Raw genomic sequence first — 23,991 nt, forward strand, 5'->3', positions numbered from 1 at the left:
CCAGCGATGCCCATGTCCCACGGATGACCCAGAATGGATTGGGTGCTGAATGCCATTCCCTCTGTCTTGGCTCAAGCCCCTGTCCCCAATCCCCTTCTCTCTGGGAACCTGCTCCCCACGACTCCATCTTTATTCACCATTGCCCATGCATTCCAATGGCAATCCTCCGACTGGACTTGCAGCTTTGCCGGCATTAACCAGCACCCCTGACAGCAATGCAGAGGCCTCTGATTGGCTGGCAGCTGAAATCCCACGGATGGCTTGACCCTGCAAAACGCCTGACGTTGGCCACTGAAGTGCCTGAGGGTCCTTGAGTCATGCTGGGGCCTCTCTTACAGATGTGTTTCCCATTGGTTCTCCCGCTGGTAAGCCCCCTCACTGGATCTAAATCCTGGTTGGGTGCCAAGAGGAAAAGTAACTTATATGAAACAGGCGTCTTGCCCTGACAAGAGCAAAGAAGAAAAAGTGTTGATCAACAGGAGCTCATGAGAAGGTCAAGAGCGCTGAGCCATAACACACTTCAAGCTGGAACCCATAAGTCATTCACTGAGCATTTTGAGCGCTACCTTATTTACATCTTTATGCATGAGCCAGCTGTACAGTTTGATCATTAGACTCAATTAATTTTTCTTTAATGTGATATTCACGTCCTGAATTACAGAACGGCTTTTTTAGTACTGACTGTCGATACCGGAGGTCAGTCAAGAACTGTTTGCACCAACAGATGTAGCACACAATATGTTCCATTTATGGTTCCGCAGACTGGATGAACATTTTGTTTGCGGTATTTCGCTGGCAGATGATAAAAGATAAATGTCTTTTTATGTTGCGCTTGAGGTCACCACATCTCAGAGCAGTGCCGGTTTGGACATCGCTGGCCTTTTCCGCATTGCCCTTAGCTTTTACTTCCGAGGAAGTGCCTTTGAGGCTTCAGTCATAAATTTTCAGCCTACAGAGGGTGTACTTGCCAAAATAATGTCATATTCTACACACCCAGCCAAGTGCTGTGTCATTGACTTTGAGAACTGCTCTTTGCAATGTTTACAACAATATGGCACGGAGAATCATAGAAGGTACAAGAAGGATGTTTTGTCTTCCTGTATTCCAGCTGTTAAAAGTACATTCGAGATGAATGGAAGCTGGAAGATTGTTTCTGCTGGTCAGGGAATCGAGAACACAGGGGCGATTATTTAGGACTCAGATGGGAAGAAATGCCTTCACTCAAAGGGTTGTGAATCTTTGGAATTCTCTACCCCAGAGGGTTGTGGATGCTCCATCATTGAATACATTTAAGACTGGGGTTGACAGATCATAGAATCATAGACTCCTACAATGCAGAAGGAAGCCATTTGGCCCATCGAGTCTGTACTGACCACAATCCTACATTGGCCCTGTCCCCATTACCCCACTCATTTAGACCCCCTGATGCTAAGAGGCAACTTAGCATGGCCATTCCACCTAACCTGCAGATCTTTGGACTGTGGGAGGAAACCGGAGCACCCGGAGGAAACTCACGCAGACATGGTGAGAATGTGTAAACTCCTCACAGACAGTAACCCAAGCTGGGAATCGAACGTGGGTCCCTGGCGCTGTGAGGCAGCAATGCTAACCACTATGCCGCCCCTAAAGATATATTTGGTCTCTCAGGGAATTAAGGGATATGGGAAACAGGTAAGGAAATGGAGTTGAAGAAAGCAATCATCCATGATCATACTGAATGGTGGGGCAGGCTCGATGGATAATGGGACCTGCTCCTGCCCCCATTTCTTGTGTTCCTACGAAGTGAACGATCAGATTTAGAGACTGAGTCTCACACTATCTTTGCTGTCTATTTCAATGGATGCAGAGCATCTTCACAAGCTTCATTTGGTCGTTTGCAGCATCAGCACCTCTCTGCTCAGTTACTAGGAGCTACGTTTCCATTTTGGAGTTGGGATCGAAACCGGGACCTGATCCTGCACCGTGTCAGAAATAATCATCCCATACGCTCCTCAAAGATCCAATAAAGGAGGCCGTAAAAACCTTCCACTGTGCAGCCCATGGTTCCGGACAACTGCTGGGCTTTGGACACTCCTGAGGGGATCAGAGGCTGGCTGGAAAATTCCTATTGCCCTCTAATCATTGGCCTTACTAGGCCTTTTAATTATGTTAACAAGATGGCTGCCCTTTGCCCCCTTCTCTGCCCACATGTCTCCATATAAATGGCCCAGGAGCAGAAAGATGCCGGAAAACCGTCATGCTGGTTGACCTGGAGAAATTTTGGCCTTCCCAGCTCTATTTTCACCTGTTGGGCTTCGCAATCTAATTCCAGTTGTGCCTTTTCAGCCTTAAAGCTGCGATTCACTAAATGCTTTGGTTTGACTATTCGCCATTTTGTTGCTGCTATTCATTCCTGTAATTCTTTTTACTTTTGTTTTCATGTTTTCTTCTTTTTACTTCCTGCTGAACGGCCAAACCTCCCCTTTTCATCACTTACTTTTCAAGGATGCTAACCCCATTCGTAAGATGTATGTTCCTTCAGGAATTTCTCTCAGGCTCAGGGAGCTAGAGGATAATAGGAATTTGCAGACCAGCTGTACATCTGTTCATTCCTAAAGTGAAGTCCAGGTACGCACCATTATTCATGTAGACAAGTTCAGAAACATCACCAGAGCTTCTCAGACATGTTAATGTGGGTGATAAGATGTGAACTGCGTAGAAAATGGTGGACTGCAGAGTTTTAATCTCATTAAATGGAGGAGCAGAAACATAGAACTGTAGAATCCCTACAGTGCAGAAAGTAGGCCATTCCTCCACCGACACCAGTCTCACCAGGCCCTATCCCTGCAACTCCATATATCTAACCTGCTGGTCCCCCTGACACTCGGGGGCAATTTAGTATGGCCAATCAACCTAACCCACACATCTTTGGACTTTGGGAGGAAACCGGAACACCCGGAGGAAATCCAACCAAACACAGGGAGAACATTCAAACTCCACTCAGTCAAACACCGAGGACGGAATTGAACCTGGGTCCCTGGCGTTGTGAGGCAGCAGTGCGAACCACCGTGTCACCCATAAATCGATGGGCCAAATGGCCTACTTCTGCTCCTTCCTTTTCATGGTCTTATTAATATTATGTATGTATGTCCGGCAAATGATTGGATAACCAGTGGGAAAGCTGCATTGCTTCCCAGGTGGAGCCTGATCCTGGCTGGCGCTGGGCTTTCTCCACAACTTAGGACCCTGGCAGTGGGAATCCCACCTGAATGGGGAGGCAGGGTGGGAAATGGTGAGAGGGTGGGAATGGGTTGGTGGTGGGGGAGAGGTGCAAGGGGATTGGAAGCAAGGTCGGAGGGTGGCCTTCAGCTGCTGCCCCCTTTCCCCATGCTGGAACTTGGTTGAGTGTAAAGTACTACTGGCACTGGCGTTTGGGACACGTGTGACTCCAATTTAATTCCTAAATTGTTGTGGCTTCAGGGATAATTGTTATCTATTGATTCATTAATGAGCCTTATTGATAGGTCACCAGGAATGGGATTGTTTCCTGTGTATCGGGCCTTCCCTGGCTCCGGTCTAATCGCAGGAGACTTTCCCACTGCCCGGAGACTGATGCACTGCCAAGTTACATCCAACAGCTTGGACAAACACGATTTCCCTTTCATAAATCCATGTTGGCTCTGCAATCCTCCATTATTTTCCAAGTGTTTAGTTATCCCATCCTTCATAACAAACTCTAGCATTTTTGCGACTGATTCCTGTTCCATCAGTATCTTGCGATCTGAACTCTTCTCATGCAATCAGTCAGTCCCGTTATTCCAGTTCTAATTCATTGGGATACCTCAAACTACAAAACACCTTTGTAGCCACACGCAAGTGTTATTAGTCTTTGAGCATCTAATCTGGATTCTTCAATTAGATTGCAGTTCTATCATCCCTGGCTATACATTGTTCTTTATGCAAATTACCTGCCCCTCCCTAACAAAAGCACAGTTTGCAAATTGCGCCTTTGAGCTGAAAGATCTTGGATTATATTGTGGATTATGGGGTCGGATTAGCCTTTCTGACGCAACGACTTTAGCAGGGAGAAGTTTTCCCCTCTGCCTTTCCCTCTGATCCCAGCTCACGATATGGGATTGGAGGAGTTGCACTATTTTGAGGGCCCATTTACTGTGTAGCTGGGACTGTGGCTCGAATGGGATGGGGGGGGCGGTGTCGGGTGGGCAATCACAGCCACACCTAGCTGCAGCATCAATGAATCTGTAGTTCCAGCTGAACATTTTGAAAGGAAGTTAAAAAGTGGTCCGTTTGAAACCCAGCAGGCTGAATTTTCCAAGTGCAATCACCTCGAAACCAGAAAATCCCACCGTGGTCCATCCTTCACCAGCTCCAGTTCCCGTGGTGGGTGGGGTGGGAAAATTCCCCCAGTGTCTTTTATTGATTTTTCCATGATCAGCATGATCCAGGAAACTGGCTGTTCAAATGCCAAGCTCCGACTTCCTGAGGCTTGATGCAACACTAGAAATCAGGGGTACAGAGGCGACCTGAATGGATTTGATTTATTATTGTTACGTGTACTGGAAATACAATGAAAAGTATTGTTTCTTGAGCTATACAGACAAAACATACCGTTCATAGAGTACATTAGGGAGGAGAGAAGGAGGGAATGCAGAATATAGTGTTATAGTCACAGATAGGGTGAAGAAAAAGATCAACTTAATATAAGGCAGGTCCAATCAAAAGTCTGACGGTAGCAGGGAAGAAGCTGTTTTTGAGTCGGTTGGTACATGTCCTCAGATTTCTGTATCTTTTTCTCGATGGGAAATGGTGGGAGAGAGTATGTCCAGGGTGTGTGGGGTCCTCGATTATGCTGGCTGCTTCCCTGAGGCAGTGGGAAATGTAGATGGAGTCAATGGATAGGAGGCTGGATGGTGTGATGAGTTGCTAGCATGTAAGTAACAGGCAACAGAAAGCGCTCCCATCGACTGACTCTCATAATCTTTGGGCGAATGAAGTGTGGTAGATGCCTGATGTTCACTGTTCACATTGCATTCTGATGAAGGGCGTGGCTTCCTATCAGACACAGGTACAGCCTTACCCAATGGCACCACCACTTCACTGTAAAGAAAGTAAAGGCTCGGGTAGAGTCTTAAGTCTCTTGTTCAGCCAGACCCTAACACGTTTTGCCAGGGCTTGTCGTTTTCACCTTGAATTTGATTTGTAGAATTTGGATGTTTTCATGTCTTCTGGCCTCTTCCCACTTGCCTCTTGCGGCACAGTGGCACAATGGTGAGCACCGCTGCCTCATAGCGCCAGGGACCTGAGTTCAATTCCCAACTCGGGTGACTGTGTGGAGTTTGCACATTCTCCTCGTGTCTGCATAGGTTTCCTCTGGACGCTCCAGTCTCCACCCACAGTCCAAAGATGTGCTTTGGACTGTGGGTTGGGTTGACTGGCCATGCTAAATTGCTACGTAGTGTCAGGGGGATTAGCAGGGTAAATATGTGGGGCTACAGGGACAGGGGCTGGCTGGGTTTGTGGTCAGTGCAGACTCAATGGGCCGAATGGTGCCTTCTGCACTGTAGTGATTGCGTAATTCTTCCATGGTATGTCTTTACTTGTGTCGGTACTTTATTTAATATCTCCTTCCATGGTCCAGGGTGAAGGTCAGTTCAATCATTTGAAAATCCGATTTTTGTTTCAAAGGTTATTTTACTGATTCTTTCTCTTTGAGTTTATTTGTTTCCCCTCACTTCCTCCTCCTCTTCATCTTGACCCGACTGGAATGCCTGTTCACCTTTTCAGATTTTAGTTCTGAGGAAGGACTGAGTGTGAAATAATAACTTAGTTCTCTCTATGAATCCTGAGTGACCTGCTGTACGTTTCCAGCATTCTTACCTTTATAAAGACTTTCGCCTTTTTCTTTAGCTTCAGTGTTGTGGAGGTGGTGGCGCAATGGTAACGTCACTGGGCTTGTAATCCAGAGACCCAGGGTAATGCTGTGGAGACCTGGATTCAATCCCATCATGACAGATTATTGGAATTAAACATCTAATTTTGATGTGGCACAGTGTTCAGCACTGTGCCTTGGAGTGCCAGGGACCCTGGCTCAATTCCGGCGTTGGGTGACCATCTCTGTGAAGTTTGCACATTCGCCCCACAACTGCGGATGCTCCGGTTTCCTCCCTATGATGTGCAGGTTACGTGGATTCGCCATGTTAAATTGCCCCTTAGTGGCCCAAGGTGTGTAGGTCGGGGGGATTAGTAGGGTAAATATATGGGGTTTCGGGGATAGGCGACAAATGGACGGTTTAGCGAGCTGTTGGAGGGTCAGTGCAGACTCGATGGGCCAAATGGCCCCCTTCTGCACTGTAAGGATTTTATAATTGAGAGATTTTCACTACCTCTTGTAATCAGAACATTACGGGAAAAGGTTTCCTTCCTGCTGGCAGGAAGAAAGCGCCACTTGACTTTGGGTAGAAACTATTGAGCTTTGCCAGTTATAGGAGGGACTGTCACTCACAAACTGGCCACAACACACCACGTTCAATGCGGACGTGACGCACTCTGAGTGCAGCCCATCATCTCCTGAGATGGACGGATGCTTGCAATTGTTTGTAACATTCTCACAACTCCTTGATGGTGATCAGAAAGTTGCATTGAGGCATTAGGGAAGGTAGTCAGGTGCAGTGCCCTCACCTTACAGAACTCAGCTTAGTCAATCTGGATTTGTGTGTTCAAAGGCGGGATTTTCCTGCCTCGCTCGCCTCGGTGATGGAAGATCCCACCCAAGGCCAACGGAACTTTGCTATGGTCCCGTATCCCACCCGCGACGATGCCCGTGGTAGGTGGGGAGAGAAAATTCCAGCCCAAGTCTCGTAATGGTCACAGTGCTTCCTGAGCACAGGTCCATCCAGTGGGAGGGCTTGGTACCCAGATATGAGAAGTACAGCCTGGCAATACTGCGGAAATGTGAGCCCCTGCAGCAGCAGCAAGCAGCCCTGTGGAAGCTTTGTAGCTGAGTGCTGGTTATAGAGGGGGTGGAGGGATGGGGGGGGAGGGGATGGGGGTGCTATGGTTGGTGGGTGCCAGAATATTTCAAATAAAAATGCACCTCACGCACTCGCTGGAGACGGGAGCGAAGCAGTAATGGTAACACGCCAGATAGTGGTGGGCAGATAATCAAAGTAATTGTTTGTACAAATAGTGGCATTTCTCAAATGGACTGCAATCTTCCTGCAGGTGCACAAGAACCCACCCCCCTCTTTTTTGCAGCCTGCCTCCTCATAGGAGGTGAGAGCAGAATAGGTGGTCAGAGCACCATGAGATGAATATCAAGTTTTATATCTGAAGGAGAAAGCTTTTATGTTCTTCTATTCCACGTAAACACGCCAGTCGTACGACAAACGATTCGTAAAACAATGATGTGGGTTGGAATTTTACCACCTCGTCCAGCCCAGAATTGGGGCAGGTGAGACTCACAGAAGGACATTCTCTGTTGGCCTCAGGCGTGATCTTACGAACCTCAGGCAGAAGAGGCGGTAAAATTCTGGCAGTAAACTCTAAATGTGCAATGTTAACAGTTTAAATGTCGAAGAAATAGTCCCTTACAGGTACATGTACAACATAGAGTCATAAAGTTATACAGTGCAAAAAAGGCCTTTTTCAAGTGCTCATCCAAATGTTTTTGAAAGGTTGTAAGGTTTCTGGCCTTGACTACCTTAGTAAGAAGTCTGACAACACCAGGTTTAAGTCCAACCAATTTATTTGACAGTAAACTCACAAGCTTTCGGGTTTTCTCCCTTCATCAGGTGAATGGAGAGTTCTGGCCTCAGACAGAGCATATAACAGCACAGACTCAGCTCTGTCTGAGGCCAGAACTCTCCATTCACCTGACAAAGGGGCAAACCTTGAAAGCTTGTGAGTTTACTATCAAATAAATCGGTTGGACTTAAACCTGGTGTTGTCAGACTTCTTACTGTGTTTACCCCCAGTCCAACGCCGGCACCTCCACCTCTTGACTACCTTCCCAGACTGTGCATTCCAGATTCCCACCACCTTCTGAGCGAAAAGATTTTTTTCTCCAATCCCCTCTGAATCTCCTACCCCTTACCCGAAAATTCCCTCAACCAAGGGGAACAACTACTCCTTACTCACCCTGTCCATACCCTGCATAATCTTAAGACACATATCAAAAGAGAAACTCCTCAGGCCATGCCTCAGAAGTGGAACACTCAGTTCTGAGTCAAAACTTTGCAGATTCAAGCCTGAGTCCAGAGACTTGAGCAGTAATCTGACATTTGTGTGCAGCACTGCAGGAGTGCTGCCATGTCAGAGATGCTGTCTTTCAGGTGAGAGGTTAAAAACCTCAGGAAAACCTCTTCCAGGGGAGAGTCATAATGGATTCAAAACATTTGGCCAATTTCTTGGCTCTCACGATTTTATGAGAGCCAGATTTCCAGCAAAGTCAGACACTCACTGGAAATGAGTGAGAGGCTGAATAAATTATTTAAATTTATTATTATCTTCATCCCCGTGTGACTAGTGAGCACAGCACTGAATCGTCTGGGCTCACAGAAAAACTGCAGCACAAACAGGCCCTTCGGCCCACAAGTTGCACCGATCGTATCTCTACCTACTAGGCTTACCTATAACCCTCAATCCTATTAAGTCCCATGTACTCATCCAAAAGTCTCTTAAAAGACCCTATCGAATTTGCCTCCACCACCACCGACGGCAGCCGATTCCACTCACCCACCACCCTCTGAGTGAAAAACTTACCCCTGACATCTCCTCTGTACCTACTCCCCAGCACCTTAAACCTGTGTCCTCTCGTGGCAGCCATTTCAGCCCTGGGTAAAAGTCTCTGAGAATCCACCCGATCAATACCTCTCATCACCTTATACACCTCTATCAGGTCACCTCTCATCCTTCGTCTCTCCAAGGAGAAAAGACCGAGCTCCCTCAACCTATCCTCATAAGGCATACCACCCAATCCAGGTAACATCCTTGTAAATCTCCTCTGCACCCTTTCTATGGCTTCTACATCCTTCCTGTAATGAGGCGACCAGAACTGAGCACAGTACTCCAAGTAGGGTCTGACCAGGGTCTTACACAGCTGCAGCATTATCTCCCGATTCCTAAACTCAATTCCTCGATTGATGAAGGCCAGTACACCATACGCCTTCTTAACCACATCCTCTACCTGCAAAGCCGATTTGCGAGTCCTATGAACCCGGACACCAAGATCCTTCTGATCTTCCACACTGCTAAGAGTCTTACCCTTAATATTATATTCCTTCCTCCCATTGGACCTACCAAAATGTACCACGACACATTTATCCGGGTTGAAGTCCATCTGCCACTTCTGCGCCCAGTCTTGCATCCTATCTATGTCTCGCTGCAACTTCTGACACCCCTCCAAACTATCCACAACACCTCTGACCTTCATGTCATTGGCAAACTTACCAACCCATCCCTCCACTTCCTCATCCGGGTCATTTATAAAAATCACAAACAGCAAGGGTCCCAGAACAGACCCTTGGGACACTCCACTGGTGACCGACCTCCATGCAGAAAAAGACTCATCTACAACCACTCTCTGCCTTCTGTGGGCAAGCAGGTTCTGGATCCACAAAGCAACATCCCCTTGGATCCCATGCCCCCTCACTTTCTCAATAAGCCTTGCATAGAGGATCTTATTGAACGCCTTGCTGAAGTCCATATAAACCACATCCACCGCTCTTCCTGCATGGCCTCATTTAGCTTTATGGCCACACCAGGACAGGTTTTCTCCGGCGAGGAAAACACCTGTTCCCCATGAATGGGAACAGCTGTATTGGCCTCGCCAGTGGAAACAGAAGCCATTGAGGTCCCCCCGGGAGATTGAGGGCAAGCGGGGGGGATAGTATCAATCTGGCAGTGCCACCCAGGCACCTTGGCACTGCCAGCCTGGCACCTGGGTAATGTCCAGCAGGCACTGCCCATCAAGCAGCAAATGTCAAGAGAGAAACAGAGTTAATGGGTGCAGTTTTATGAGAACAATTCTAAATGACCAGCTAGCAAGAAGTTGGAGAGTTCCTGATCCGTTTTTTGGGCAGGTTTTCATGCCCAATCTTCCGTACTTAGTTGCTGGAAAAATGGGTTAGAATGTTTCAAGCAGTACCGGGTTGGGGCCAATGGGGAGGGAGCTAAGTGGCAGGGCATATCGGGTGGAGCCTATTGGGTGTTGGGCCTGAAAGAGACCACTGCAGCTCTGCAAATGGGATTGGATCGGGAGGAGGACAGGGGCCCATGGCTGCTCTGCAGATGCAATCAGATGGAAGGGGCTGCCACCGCTCCACAGGTGTGATCGGGGAGGGGGCACGATCGGTCTGGGTGGGGGGGGGTAGTGGCAGGGCTAGATGCCAGTGCACTGTGGGGCTCATGATCAGCTGTGGGCCCCCATGATTTTGGGGGGTTTGGGAGCGGAGCTGGTTGAGGCTGCCTGCAGCAGCAGGGGCCTGACAGCTCTCTCTCAGTCTGTGAGACTCCTGCTGCTGAATTTGCGCATGTGCAGCATCAGAGGTCTGCACATGCACAGTAGCTCCCTCTACAGGCTAGGCAGTCGAATTAAGCCTAGCCCATTGCCTGTGGCAGCTAGAAACAGTCTAGTCCATTTTTCCAGCGACTAAGATTGAGCATGAAAACCCGCCCAAAAAACGGATCAGGAACTCTCCAGCTTCTTGCTAGCTGGACATTTAGAATTATCCTCATAAAACTCGGCCCATTAATTCTCTTTCTCTCTCTACATTTGCTGTTGAGTTTTTCCAGCTTTCAACTTCCTGCTTTTATTTCAGATCGCCATCATCTGCAGCATTTTGCTTTTGCTTCAGAGTTAAGCTGAGGCTCGGTCTGCACTGCCACGATGTAAAAAAAATCCCACACTACCATTCAAAGATGAGCAGTGGCATTCTCCCGTGTCCCGGCCAAGATCCATCTCTAAATTAACATCACTAAAACAAATCGTAAAAGAACAAAGAACAATACAGAACAGGAACAGGCCCTTCAGCTCATCAAGCCTGCCCAATCTCAGTGAATTATCTTGCCATTTCTTTCACTGCCATTTGTAAGAGATTACTATGCACAAATTGGCTGCCATGTTCGCTACATTACAGCAGCGACTGCACTCCAAAAGCAATAATTAATTGTAAAGTGCTTTGGGACAATCTTAGGTAATGAAAGATATAATTTAAATGGAACTTTTCTTTCTGTAGATGGTGAATAGACACAGTGATCTGCAAGCTCGTGTGAGGAGCACCGTGCACAGTTTCTTAGCTCAATAAGACGGTCGGACCACTTCTCAAATGGAAAGAGAAATAGAACACTGTACCTGTCAGACACATCAGTCAGTGGTAGGGTGGCCTTCTGCCAGCTTCCTGAGCCAGTGACGTTTGCAAATTCCCAGAGGGTCCTGACATATTCCTGATCCGTCTTATTTTCCACAACCAAGAACGAAAGGCTTCCCATCAGTGTACCATGCAAACATAAGGACATATGGATCTGCATGGGAAAAGATACAATCAGACGTCATGTTTAAATTCACACAACACGCTACCTATATCCCAATTTATTTCCTTTCCCATCTGAGGCTGGAGTAAATTAGCGCGAAACCCACAGAGCTGCACTTGGATCAAGGCCGGAATTCTTTCTTGGGCCTCCGCTGAGGTATGCACAGTGCATAAAGCAGCACAGTGCTGAGCCTGGTGTCCCGGAGATTTCTAGGCCTTAATCACAAAGGCAACCTACAGTTGAAACTTACAGGGCTGGATTTTCTGGCCACGCTCGCCCCAAAGCTGGAAGATCCCACCTGAGGTCAATGGACCTTTGTGTGATCCATGTACCACCCACAGCGGGCAGGACGGGAGAATTCAGCCCATGAAGGTGATATTGAATTTTGTGAACTTTGGCCGCGCTTGCCCTGAAACTGGAAAATCCTGCCTGAGGTCAACGGATCTTTCTATGGTCCGCCCCTCGCTCGCTACCATTCCCATAGTGAGTGGGATGGGAAAATTCTTCCCATTGTGTTTTAAAACTGACATTGGTGAAGACTTTTAAAGAAAGCTGAAATCCATCTTAGCCAATCAATTTATGTGTTGTTATTACCTACACCAACAATTTCCTGTGAATGTGTGCATGTTGCTAGGCTGCAATGGCAGCTGCGCTCCCGATGTTTGGGTAGTGGCTATGTCTGCCTCGGAAGAAGGTGTTAAACCCGGTGATAGGAAGGGGCAAGGAAAACAAGGATGGGTGTGGAGAATGCGAGCGTGGCAAGAGGAGCAAGGTGCTGATTATGGTTGATGCAGATGCGATGGGCCAAATGGCCTCCTTCTGCACTGCAGGGGTTCTGTTTATTTATTAGTGTCACAAGCAGCTGACATTAACACTGCAATGAAGTTACTGTAAAAGTCCCCTAGTTGCCACACTCTGGTGCCTGTTTGCGTACACTGAGGCAGAATTTAGTATGGCCAATGTATCTAACCAGCATGTTTTCTGCACTGTGGGGGGAAACCAAAGCCCCCGGAGGAAACCCATGCAGATATGGGGAGAACGTACAGACTCCATACGGACAGTGACCCAAGGCTGGAACTGAACCCGGGTCCCTGGAGCTGCGAGGCAGCAGTGCTAACCACTGGGCTAACACTGTGAAACCATAACACTACCTGCAGTTTGAATATTTATATCAGCAGATTGAATCAATAAGAAAAAGCAAACTTGATATGAATTTGCCTTATTGGCTCAACTGAACACTCATATTCCTTTCCCCCGACCTTTAAGTATAGCACTTGTCTCATCATTTTTCATCAGCTAATATTAGTTAACAAACCATTAGGTTGTAAATTGTTGTAGCTACCAAGCCCGATGTCTACAGTGTTGGAGTATTACAGAACAGTAATTTACTGAGTGTCATTTAGCCCTCATTTACTATCCTTTTCCTGATCACTGTAAAATTGTTGTGTAATGGAAGTATATTTTGAGCATTAACAGTGTTGATGGTGCTATTTCATTTATTACCCTATTTAACACAATCTGGCTATGTAGACTTGCCAAGCCTTCTTTCTGGTTATATCAAAGCTTGGTATGGCTCCTGCTCTGTCCAAGACTGCAATAAACTACAAAAGGTTGTGTATGTAATCCAGTCCATCACTCAAACCAGCCTCCCACCCATTGACTTTGTCTACACTTCTGTCACTGCTTCTCACTCTCCCTGTCTGCTGTGCTCCAGCGAGATGCTTTTTGCTGCGCCCAAGTTTGGGGAAAAAAATGATTTGTGCAGAATCTTTGAAGGTCTGTACAGAACCTGCAACGCCACTCCTTCAGCAACTTCAAGTAGCTCTGAAAAGCACCAACTTCCTCTACAATCACAGCAACAGTCAGTGGAAATCAATCAGCAACTAGCGTGTGGTTAGTTTGTGGTCTCTTTAAATAGTGCTGGTGGCGGGGTGGCGGGGTGGGGGGGGTTCCTCACTATTGTTGAGTATCTGTTCAGGCTATGGCACTGAGGTCCAAAATGATAGGGCTGTTGTCAAACCAGTGGGATTTCATCTATTGACTCTGCAAACTTCTCCTTGCCTGTGTACTAATGGCCTCAGTAAAATGGCAGCAGGCATCAGAAGAACGAGGGGTCACTGCTTGAGGATGGGAGGTAAATTTTTTAGGACTGCGCTGAGGATAGATTTCTTCACCCAGAGAATGGTGAATGTGTGGAATTCACTGCCACAGAAAGTAGCCGAGGCCAAAATGTGTGATTTCAAGAAGATCTAGTTCTTGGGGCTAAAGGGATTAAGGGATATGGGGGGAAGGGGGAATCAGGATATTGAATTTCATCATGATCATAATGAATGGTGGAGCAGGCTCGAAGGGCCAAATGGCCTATTCCTGCTTCTAGTTTCTATGTTTCTATTAAGTGTGCATGTATGCTGCAGACACCACTTTGTGGGCAAAATGGAACTGGAAGTGCTGATAAATCAGGTGCTCGGGAGGTGAATTTTGCAGCCAAAGATCTGACTGTCTACCCAAAAATAAAGCTATGGGCGAACACTGCTTTTGCTTGTCAAACTTGATCATTACAGCTGGGAGGCAATTAGTTTCTTAAGCACAAAACTTGAAACAGAAATGGCTTAATTAGCCTGTTCTGCTTTGCTAAATTTGCAAATTACAGCTTGGCTTGTCTTTGAAAAAAAAAATCCCCAGTAAAAAGAATTCCAGTAATAATAAACCTCAAGAAAAATGCATTTTTCAATCACACATAATTAAATTTATGTTTTGTTTGCTCAAAGCAATTACAGGTACAATATTCATTCTTTCACTCTGACTAATGATTGCTCATGGAGATATAAGCTGTACGATAGTGAAGGCGTTGAGACGTAGGTTGAGTGGGATCATCCACTTCACTCTTTTCTTTGGAGATGCGGGCGGACAATCTCTCACATCAATGTGCTGGGACCCACCGTAGTCTAGGATGAGGATGCTGTTGGAGGCAGCATCCAAAACTATGCTGGACTGCATTTATTTGGCCACAATTACTACAGAGTTTATCGGGGAATGAAGAGGATATTGGACAATTAAGTGTGTTGAAATGTTTGCCTGCCCCTTCCTTTTTTATTGCACATGCTCTGATTTGGAAGTATGTAACTCTATTACAACAATTTTCCAATTATGTTATTATCACTACATTATAAATGCAGTGTGAACCGCAGCTTTGTCTAAACCAGTGTCAATTTTTCACAAAGAAAACTCACGTAACAGCTCATTTGGCCATTAATTATTTACCACTCATGGCTCACCTTTTACTTACTTCAATCAGAAAAAAAACAAAAAGTGCTGGAAAGATAAAGCAGGTCTGGCAGAAGAGAAACAGGGTTATTGGTTGGGATTTTGTCCTTCCAACAGGCGTCTTGACTGCTAGTCAGAGTATCAGCGGGCACCTTTAACTGCCTTTCAATCTCTTAAGTGGCCACCATCAGGCCTTCCCCGCAACTGAGGTCCCCGGTGGCAATAGTTTCAACTACTGAGAGCTGTCAGCCAATCAGGGGTGGGTATTCTACATATCGCCAGCATCAACAGGATTGGTGGCACCTTGTGGCAATGGATCCAACTGAGATCCAGAACCACGGAGGGAACCTATGTTAAGGGTAAGTGATGGAGATTGTGGGCGAGGGGGAGAAGTGGGGGTGGAGGCAAAGGCAGGGGAGTGGCTTTTAGCAATTCCTCTCTGCTGAGTGCCTTGCTCAGGCATAGAGTTCCTGAACACTGGGAGGCCGCTAGGTTACGTACAGGAGGCATGTGGCCCTCATTTAATCCCTTGCTGAGCCACCACTAAATTGGGGTGGGCTCAGGGATAATGCGTGTTTAATTATTGAGCCTGATTAACATCCCACCTTCTGCGACTGTGCATCTCACAGCAGCAGCCCCTCGCTCCCTCCAACTGACCGGGGACAGGTTTAACCGCTGGTGGCAAATGATGTTGGGTCTTTTACGACTGGAGTGGGCCTGGCTGCAATTGTTCCCACTACAAAGAGCTGCATTAAATCCAATGAAATGTTTCAGGTCTGTGATCTTTCAACAGACCTGAAAAATGAATCCTGATTCTCTCTCCCCGCATACTGCCCGACACCCTGAGAATTTCCAGCACTTTTTTGTTTTTAATCATCTCAAGTTTCCAGTCTTGCTTTCAGACCTCATCAGCTACTTCTCTGGGTGGAAAACTGATAGTTTACGGATTCCGATGAGGAATTCAAGGAGGTAAGAATTGCTGGAGCAATTCACATGGACCAATAGACAATTGTTAGGAAGCATTGGATAAACCAGAACAGGGTACTTGCCTCACATGGCGAATTCCTAATAGGAGTTGGAAAAATTGGACTTCTCAACTCACTGAATTCAGCAATTAGTGTCTCTCTGGTGTTGAGGAACAGGGCATGACCTGAAAAAAAACATATAAATTAAAACATATATATATTTATTTTTATCCATTTGTGGGACATGGGCATCGCTGGCTGGCCATCATTTATTGCCCATCCCCAGTTGCCCTTGCTCAGAGGGTAGCTGAGAGTCAACCACATTGCTGTGGCTCTGGAGTCACATAGAGTCATAGAGGTTCACAGCATGGAAACAGGCCCTTTGGCCCAACTTGTCCGTGCTGCCCTTTTTTTTAAGCCCCTAAGCTAGTCCCAAATGCCCGCATATCCCTCTATACCCATCTTACCCATATAACTATCTAAATGCTTTTTAAAAGACAAAATCCCACCTCTACTACTACCTTGGGCAGCTTGTTCCAGGCACTCACCACCCTCTGTGTGAAAAAATTGCTCCTCTAGACACTTGTATTGAGCCTCTCAGTTGAAGTCCAGTAATGGAACTGCAAGTCTTGCTGCTTCATAAACTCCCTTTACTTTCTGATTCAACTCGGCGTGGTGGCACAGTGGTTAGCATTGCTGGTTCACAGTGCCAGGGACCCAGATTCAGTGCCAGTCTCGGGTCTCTGTTTGGAATTTACATATTCTCCCTATGTCTGTCTGGGTTTCCTCTGGGTGCTCCAGTTTCCCCCCCACATTCCACAGATGTGCAGGTTAGGTTGATTGGCCATGCTAAATTAACTCAAGTGTCATGGGGATTAGCAGGGTAAATGTGTGGGGTTACGGGAATAGGGCCTGGGTGGCTTTGTGGTTGATGCAGACTCGATGGGCCGAATGGCCTCCTTCTGCAATGTAGGAGTTCCATGATCCACATCCACATCCAACACTCAGTGTGTCACTTGTAACCCCTTTATATATCCAGGTGAGTCTATTAACAATTAACTGTCTGTGTGGAGTTTGCACATTCTGCTCGTGTCTGCATGGGTTTTCTCCGGATACTCCGGTTTCCTCCCACAGTACAAAGATGTGTGGGTTAGGTTGATTGGCCGTGCTAAAAAATTGCCCCTTAGTGTCCAGGGATGTGTAGGTTAGAGGGATTAGTGGGTATAATATGTAGGGATATGGAGGTAGGGCCTGGTTGGGATTGTGTTCGGTGCAGACTTGATGGGCCGAAGGGCCTTTTTCTGCTCTGTAGGGTTCTATGTCTGAACCGGTAAATTAGGTTGAAAGTCAAAGGTGGAAGTTAACTCAGTATTAACAACATATAGACCAGACCAGGTAAGGGCAGCAGATTTCCTTCCCTAAAGGACATTGGTGAATCAGATGGGTTTTTACAACAATCGACAATGGTTTCATGATCATCAATAGATTCTTAATTCCAGATTATTTGTATTGAATTCGAATCCTTCCACTGCTGTGGCAGGATTCGAACCCGGGTCCCCAGAAGATTAGCTGAGTTTGTGGATTAATAATCCAGTGCTATGAGCTGTAACCTCTTCAAGTAGAACCATGTGCTATTTGTTTACCTTTAAATAAAATTATTCTTGCTGAAAAGCAGTTTCCTTTGTTGCAGCAGCAACCTTTTCTCATCAGAGTCATGTTGTTTCCAGCCCAAATAGCTTTGACTACTCGAGACGACAGAATTGATCTCTCACTAAATTGGTCTGTGTGCAGTGGATGCATGGTCAGTTACTAAAAGGTGTGTGGATGTGAATATGAACACTGCTTCAGAAATCCCCATGAGAATGATTCCGGAGATAAAGTGGCAATCCTGATTTTTTTTCTATCAATACAGTACTTACATGGAAGCCCTGTATTGCTGATACAGCTGCTGCAATGATGTGGATTACTACTACTACAGCTGCTACAAGCGGCGCGGTGCAGAACCTAACAATCTCCCCAGAAGGAGACTCAGCGCGGTCGAGCTTTGCACGAAGCGAGGTGCTTGGAAGCAGTTGGTGGGAGCGCACTTAAGCTGTGCGGGAGCTTTATGGACTTAAACCTTTTCTTTTTGTTTGAGAAGGACAAAAGTGGCCAAAAAAAAGAAACACACTTATATATACTATACAGGCCGGAATTCTCCCATCCCGCCCGCCACTGGAATTTTAGCGGGAGGGTTGTGGAGAATGTGAAATGCCACTGACGGTTGGGCGGGAATTTCCAGCTTTTAGACCAGTGGGGCTGGAGAAATCTGTCCTCAATATTTATTATCTGAAGAGAAGTTGAGGATGGTAGTGTAATAACTTCATGGAGGCGGACGTCCCGCCACCAAGTTACTTTATTTACACCACACTTCTGTATACAGCCAGCTCTCCAGTTGCTCCCTGCTTAATGCAGGCTGGGAGACTGACACACCTGCTTTAAAAAAAGGAGCATGCGGCTCCCTGATTTAACCATCAATTAAGACTCATCAGGTAGTTCATACTCTAGCAAGCCAACCTCATTAGCCTGGCTGAAGTCATCACATCGCGGTTATGTTACCAGAGTAACATTCCAGAGGCCTGGAAATGATGAGCCAGGAACAGAGTTCAAATTCCACTCCAGCAGTTGGGAACTTAAATTAATTGAGTAAGCCTGGAATGAAGAGCTAATCTCAGTAATGGGCCTCTCATAAAAACTTTCCTGACAACCTTTAGGGAAAGAAATCCTCACCTACCCTGACCACAGCATTGCAACTGACCCACATGTGCCCTCTGAAATGGCCTAGCAAGCTGCTTGGTTAAGAGAAATTACATCTCACAAGTGAAAAAATGTATATCATCCTTTCATAATATAAAAGGTATTTATTATATAAATAGCATGTATGAAAGGACTTGTGATAGCATAACAGCTTATTTTGCCTCAGATATGCGAACAGTTACTTTGGGAAGTTTGACTACTGCGGTTCATGAGGCAAGTGTAGCATCCAATTTGTGCGCAGCAAGCTATAATGAGTTAAACAATTCTTGTTGATAGTCACTGAGGGCAGAATGTTGGCCAGTACATTCACACTGCTTTTTTCTGAATACTCCATTGGATATTAACCACCAAGAGCAGGCAGAACCAAAACCTAACAATCCTCTAGTAAATTCTCCATGGCATCAACACAATGTTTTCCAAACTCTATACCTTGTGGTCTCTCAGTCAGGAATAGTAACTTAGCATTGATCAGTGCTGACATCTAGGTAGCTTTCTATTGTGATTTCATTCTCACTATTTATGAGTTGATCACTTAAGGGGCATGGATGGATTGGAACAGGAAGACAGTAGATGGCAGGGACGCACTAAAGCTGAGCGGATCACAAAAAAAATAGAAGGCCAAAACCAATATGACAAAAGTTGCACTTTTGACCTGAATTTATCAGGTGTTTCATGCCCAGTATATTGGGGCCTTAATAAACTAGTAGGTGCCTGAATTATAGGTGCTGCACAGTCAAATTTATATAGCACTAAATCAATTTGTGCTTTTAATGAATTGTGGACGGAGAAAGAATGGCTGCAAAAATAATTTAACAACAATAATGACAATAGTGGCTTTAAAATGGCTATTCTGACTGGGATTTCTGGTCAACTTATAACTAAAACCAGATGCAGGTCATAAAGTTACCCTGGTCTGGGAGTTGTGATCTAAAGTTTCCTGTGTTGGCCAAATAAGGGAAGTTGTTTACATTTGACCCTGACATAGTGGCTTTGATTTATTACTGTTATTTGTGGAGCATGTGGTTTGAACTTAGTGTAATGTGTCGTTCAAAAGTAATTTCACTGGATGTTCAAACCATGTGATTGGCTTCTGGTTACACAGTTGGCTGGATGACAGAGAATCTTCTAGAAGCGAGTGGAGGGTTATGGATAAAAAGACATGTGCAGCCTTTATTTGGCAGTGATAACTCAGAAGAGACTAGCCATCATAAGAAGACCCATACCCTGAAGGATGCTTCAGAGAAGAAGAAGATAGATTCCATATCAAGGATATTTCTTGGCTAAGGTTTTCCTAAACTCGATAGTATTTATTTTCATTTAAGTAGTTAGAGTTGATGTTCAGTTAACGTTGATGTTCAGTTGAAGTTAAAGTGCAGTTTAAGAGATAAAGTTCAGTTGGGAATTAATATTCAGTTAGAGTTAAAGTTCAGTAAAGAGCTAATGAGTTGCAATTATTTACATTTGAGTTGGCACCAGAAGTGTTCAATAAAGAAATTGTTGAATGAGTTTGTCTCATTAAACTGGAACACTTGGAGATGTTTAAATTAAAAGCTAGGTAACAGAATCATGCTGTATTGTGTTGAGGCAGGTGCTCACATATTGATCAGCTATCATAATTTACCTTTGGGAAGAGAAACCCGTTGTAGTGCCATGGCAACAAAAATTAGTTGACTTCGACTCTCTCCGCAGGTGTGCAGGTGCTGCTGGAAGGATATAAAGAACCTCTCGGGCAGTCAGCATTTCCCATCAGTATTTACCTTCCAGACATGTTAGAATCCCATTGTGAAACTCATTAGAGTGGCATTGAAGGGAGTTGGAAGTCAAAATGATATTGCAAGTTGGCACAAAAATTTACAAAAGCTTAAATGCCTGCATGAAATTATGGGTACAGCTGTGAACAAATTATGAGTCCACAATCAGCAGGGTATTTTAAGGTTGGAGATTCATATTGTTCAGGACACAAATGGAAAATGGCTTAAACAAAGGATTTGGTTGGCACTGTTGAAGTGTGTGATGGCCTGGCAAATCAACTATTAAATGGCAAGTGGTTTATTGGTGGCTTTGGTAGTATTTCAGGAACTATTCACTATGCAGCAGGCGACGGTGCAGAGGGACCTCGGGGTCCTTGTGCATGAGTCGCAAAAACCCAGCTTGCAGGTGCAGCAGGTGGTTAGGAAGGCGAATGGGATGCTGGCCTTCATAGCGAGGGGGATTGAATATAAAAGTAGGGAGGTCTTGCTGCGGCTGTATAGGGCATTGGTTAGGCCGCAGCTGGAGTACTGTGTGCAGTTTTGGGCGCCGCACTTACGCAAGGATATTTTGGCCTTGGAGGGAGTGCAGAGGAGGTTTACTAGGCTGATACCGGAGTTGAGGGGGTTGAGCTATGAGGAGAGGCTGAATAAACTAGGCTTGTACTCGTTAGAGTTTAGAAGAATGAGAGGAGATCTCATTGAGACGTATAAGATGATGAATGGGATGGATAGGATAGAGGTGGAGAGACTCTTCCCGCTCAGAAAGGACAGTAGGACTAGGGGGCACAGCCTCAAGATAAAGGGGGGGCGGTTTAGAACGGAGTTGAGGAGGAACTTCTTCACTCAAAGGGTGGTGAATCTCTGGAATTCTCTGCCCGTTGAAGTGGTGGAGGCTGCCTTGCTAAATATTTTTAAGACGCGGGTTGATGGGTTTTTGATAAGCGAGGGGATTAAGGGTTATGGGGAGAAAGCGGGAAAGTGGAACTGATCCACTTCAGATCAGCCATGATCTTATTGAATGGCAGGGCAGGCTCGAAGGGCTAGATGGCCTACTCCTGCTCCTATTTCTTATGTTCTTATGTTCTTATGTCACAATTTAGCCACAAACTAAGAGGACACCTGCACATTGGAACAGTTTTCCAAAACAACTCTATTGGGCTCAGGGTTTGTGCAATTAAGGAGTCATACTCAAAGGATTATCTAACTACAATATTCTCCGTAAAAGGTCTGACAATGCCAGGTTTTAGTCCAACCGATTTATTTGATAGTAAACTCACTAGCTTTCGTGGTTACCCCCCTCGTCAGGTGAATGGAGAGTTCTGGCCTCAGACAGAGCATATAAAGCACAGACAGTTTACAGATTACTGATTAGATTGCAAATCTTTACACCTAACCTGCTGTTCAAGTCTTAAAGTGGCTAACAATGTGAGTGGAAGGAGCACTGATCACAGGTTAAAGAGATGTGTATTGTCTCCAGACAGTACAGTAAGTGAGGTTTTGCAAACCCAGGCATGTCACGGGGGTTACAGATAGTGCGACATGAACCCAAGATCCCTGTTGAGACCGTCCTCATGTGCGCGGAACTTGGCTATCAGTCTCTGCTCAGCGGCGCTGCGCTGTCGTGTGTCGTGAAGGCCGCCTTGGAGAATGCTTACCCGAAGGTCAGAGGCTGAATGCCCGTGACCACTGAAGTGTTCGCCAACAGGAAGGGAACAGTCTTGCCTGGTGATTGTCGAGCGATGTTCATTCATCCGTTGTCGTAGCGTCTGCATGGTCTCCCCAATGTACCATGCTTCGGGACATCCTTTCTTGCAACGTATCAGGTAGACAATGTTGGCTGAGTTGCAAGAGTATTTACCGTGTACCTGGTGGATGGTATTCTCACGTGTGATGATGGTATCCATGTCGATGATCTGGCATGTCTTGCAGAGGTTGCTGTGGCAGGGTTGTGTGGTATTGTGGTCACTGTTCTCCTGAAGGCTGGGTAGTTTGCTGCGAACAATGGCCTGTTTGAGGTTGTGCGGTTGTCTGAAAGCAAGAAGTGGGGGTGTGGGGATAGCCCTGGCGAGATGTTCATCTTCATCAATGATATGTTGAACACTCCGGAGAAGATGTTGTAGAAGATCCCCACACCCCCACTTCTTGCCTTCAGACAACCACACCATCTCAAACAGACCATTGTTCGCAGCAAACTATCCAGCCTTCAGGAGAACAGTGACCACAATACCACACAACCCTGCGACAGCAACCTCTGCAAGACATGTCGGATCATCGACATGGATACCATCATCACACGTGAGAATACCATCCACCAGGTACATGGTAAATACTCTTGCAACTCGGCCAACATTGTCTACCTGATACGTTGCAAGAAAGGATGCCCCGAAGCATGGTACATTGGGGAGACCATGCAGACGCTACGACAACGGATGAATGAACATCGCTCGACAATCACCAGGCAAGACTGTTCCCTTCCTGTTGGCGAACACTTCAGTGGTCACGGGCATTCAGCCTCTGACCTTCGGGTAAGCATTCTCCAAGGCGGCCTTCACGACACACGACAGCGCAGAGCCGCTGAACAGAAACTGATAGCCAAGTTCCGCGCACATGAGGACGGTCTCAACAGGGATCTTGGGTTCATGTCGCACTATCTGTAACCTCCATGACTTGCCTGGGTTTGCAAAACCTCACTTACTGTACTGTCTGGAGACAATATACATCTCTTTAACCTGTGGTCAGTGCTCCTTCCACACACATTGTCAGCCACTTCAGGACTTGAACAGCAGGTTAGGTGTAAAGATTCGCATTCTAATCAGTAATCTCTAAACTGTCTGAGCTTTATATGCTCTGTCTGAGGCCAGAACTCTCCATTAACCTGACGAAGGGGCTAACCTCGAAAGCCAGTGAGTGTACTATCAAATAAATCGGTTGGACTTAAACCTGGTGTTGTCAGACGTTTTACTGTGTTTACCCCAGTCCAACGCCGGAATATGCACATCATGTACAATATTCTCCAACAGGATCAGCCATCCAAACACTTTTTTTCATTCATCCATGTGACATGAACTTCATTAGCTGGAAAGCATTTATTGCCCATCCCTAATTACCCGAGGGCAGTTGAAAGTCAACCACATTGCTGTGGCTCAGGAGTCACATGTAGGCCAGACCAGATAAGGACAGCAGGTTTCTTTCCCTAAAGATCATTAGTGAACCAGATGGGTATTTCTGACAATCGACAATGGTTTCAGGGTCATCAATTGACTTGTAATTTCAGATATTTATCCTTGAATTCAAATTCCACCAGCTGTCCTGATGAGATTTGAACCCAGGTCCCCAGAACATTCGCTAAGTTTCTAGATTAATAGTTGACCGATAATACCACTAGGCCGTCGCCTCCTCACAGTGTGTAAAGTGATGGAGCAGAGGAAGAAGAAACACTGGAAGAAAATACAAGAGCTGCTGAGGATTCAGAGGTTTAAATGCCAAGAGGACAAGCTATAGCTCAAGGGTCTGATTATAACACTCAGGAAATCGGGGTGGGGAAGAGATCAGAGATTCCACCAATTAGACACAGGCACAGAAAGATCCTTCTGAGGGCTGTGGCAGGTGACACAATCCAGGATGATCCTCTACCAAAAACGAATGGTCAGGCTGACCGTGAAAGGTGGGTGATTTAAATTGCTGGG

The 23,991-nt window shown here is 46.0% G+C and overlaps 1 protein-coding gene across 1 annotated transcript in view; it reads right to left on the minus strand.

The window, feature by feature from the left end:
• LOC145350623 (ALK tyrosine kinase receptor-like) overlaps positions 1–23,991 on the minus strand; it is a 1,029,887-nt gene that overhangs the window by 278,559 nt on the left and 727,337 nt on the right. Inside the window, exons 8-9 of the mRNA XM_080199829.1 lie at positions 15,843–15,943; positions 11,351–11,520 (exon numbers count right to left, since the gene is read on the minus strand). Of these exons, the coding sequence (XP_080055955.1) occupies positions 11,351–11,520; positions 15,843–15,943 (271 nt within the window). The remainder of the gene's footprint in view (positions 1–11,350; positions 11,521–15,842; positions 15,944–23,991) is intronic.

This window comes from Carcharhinus amblyrhynchos, chromosome 12 (assembly GCF_965287045.1).
Source record: "Carcharhinus amblyrhynchos chromosome 12, sCarAmb.v2.hapA, whole genome shotgun sequence".
Classification (NCBI taxonomy): domain Eukaryota; kingdom Metazoa; phylum Chordata; class Chondrichthyes; order Carcharhiniformes; family Carcharhinidae; genus Carcharhinus; species Carcharhinus amblyrhynchos.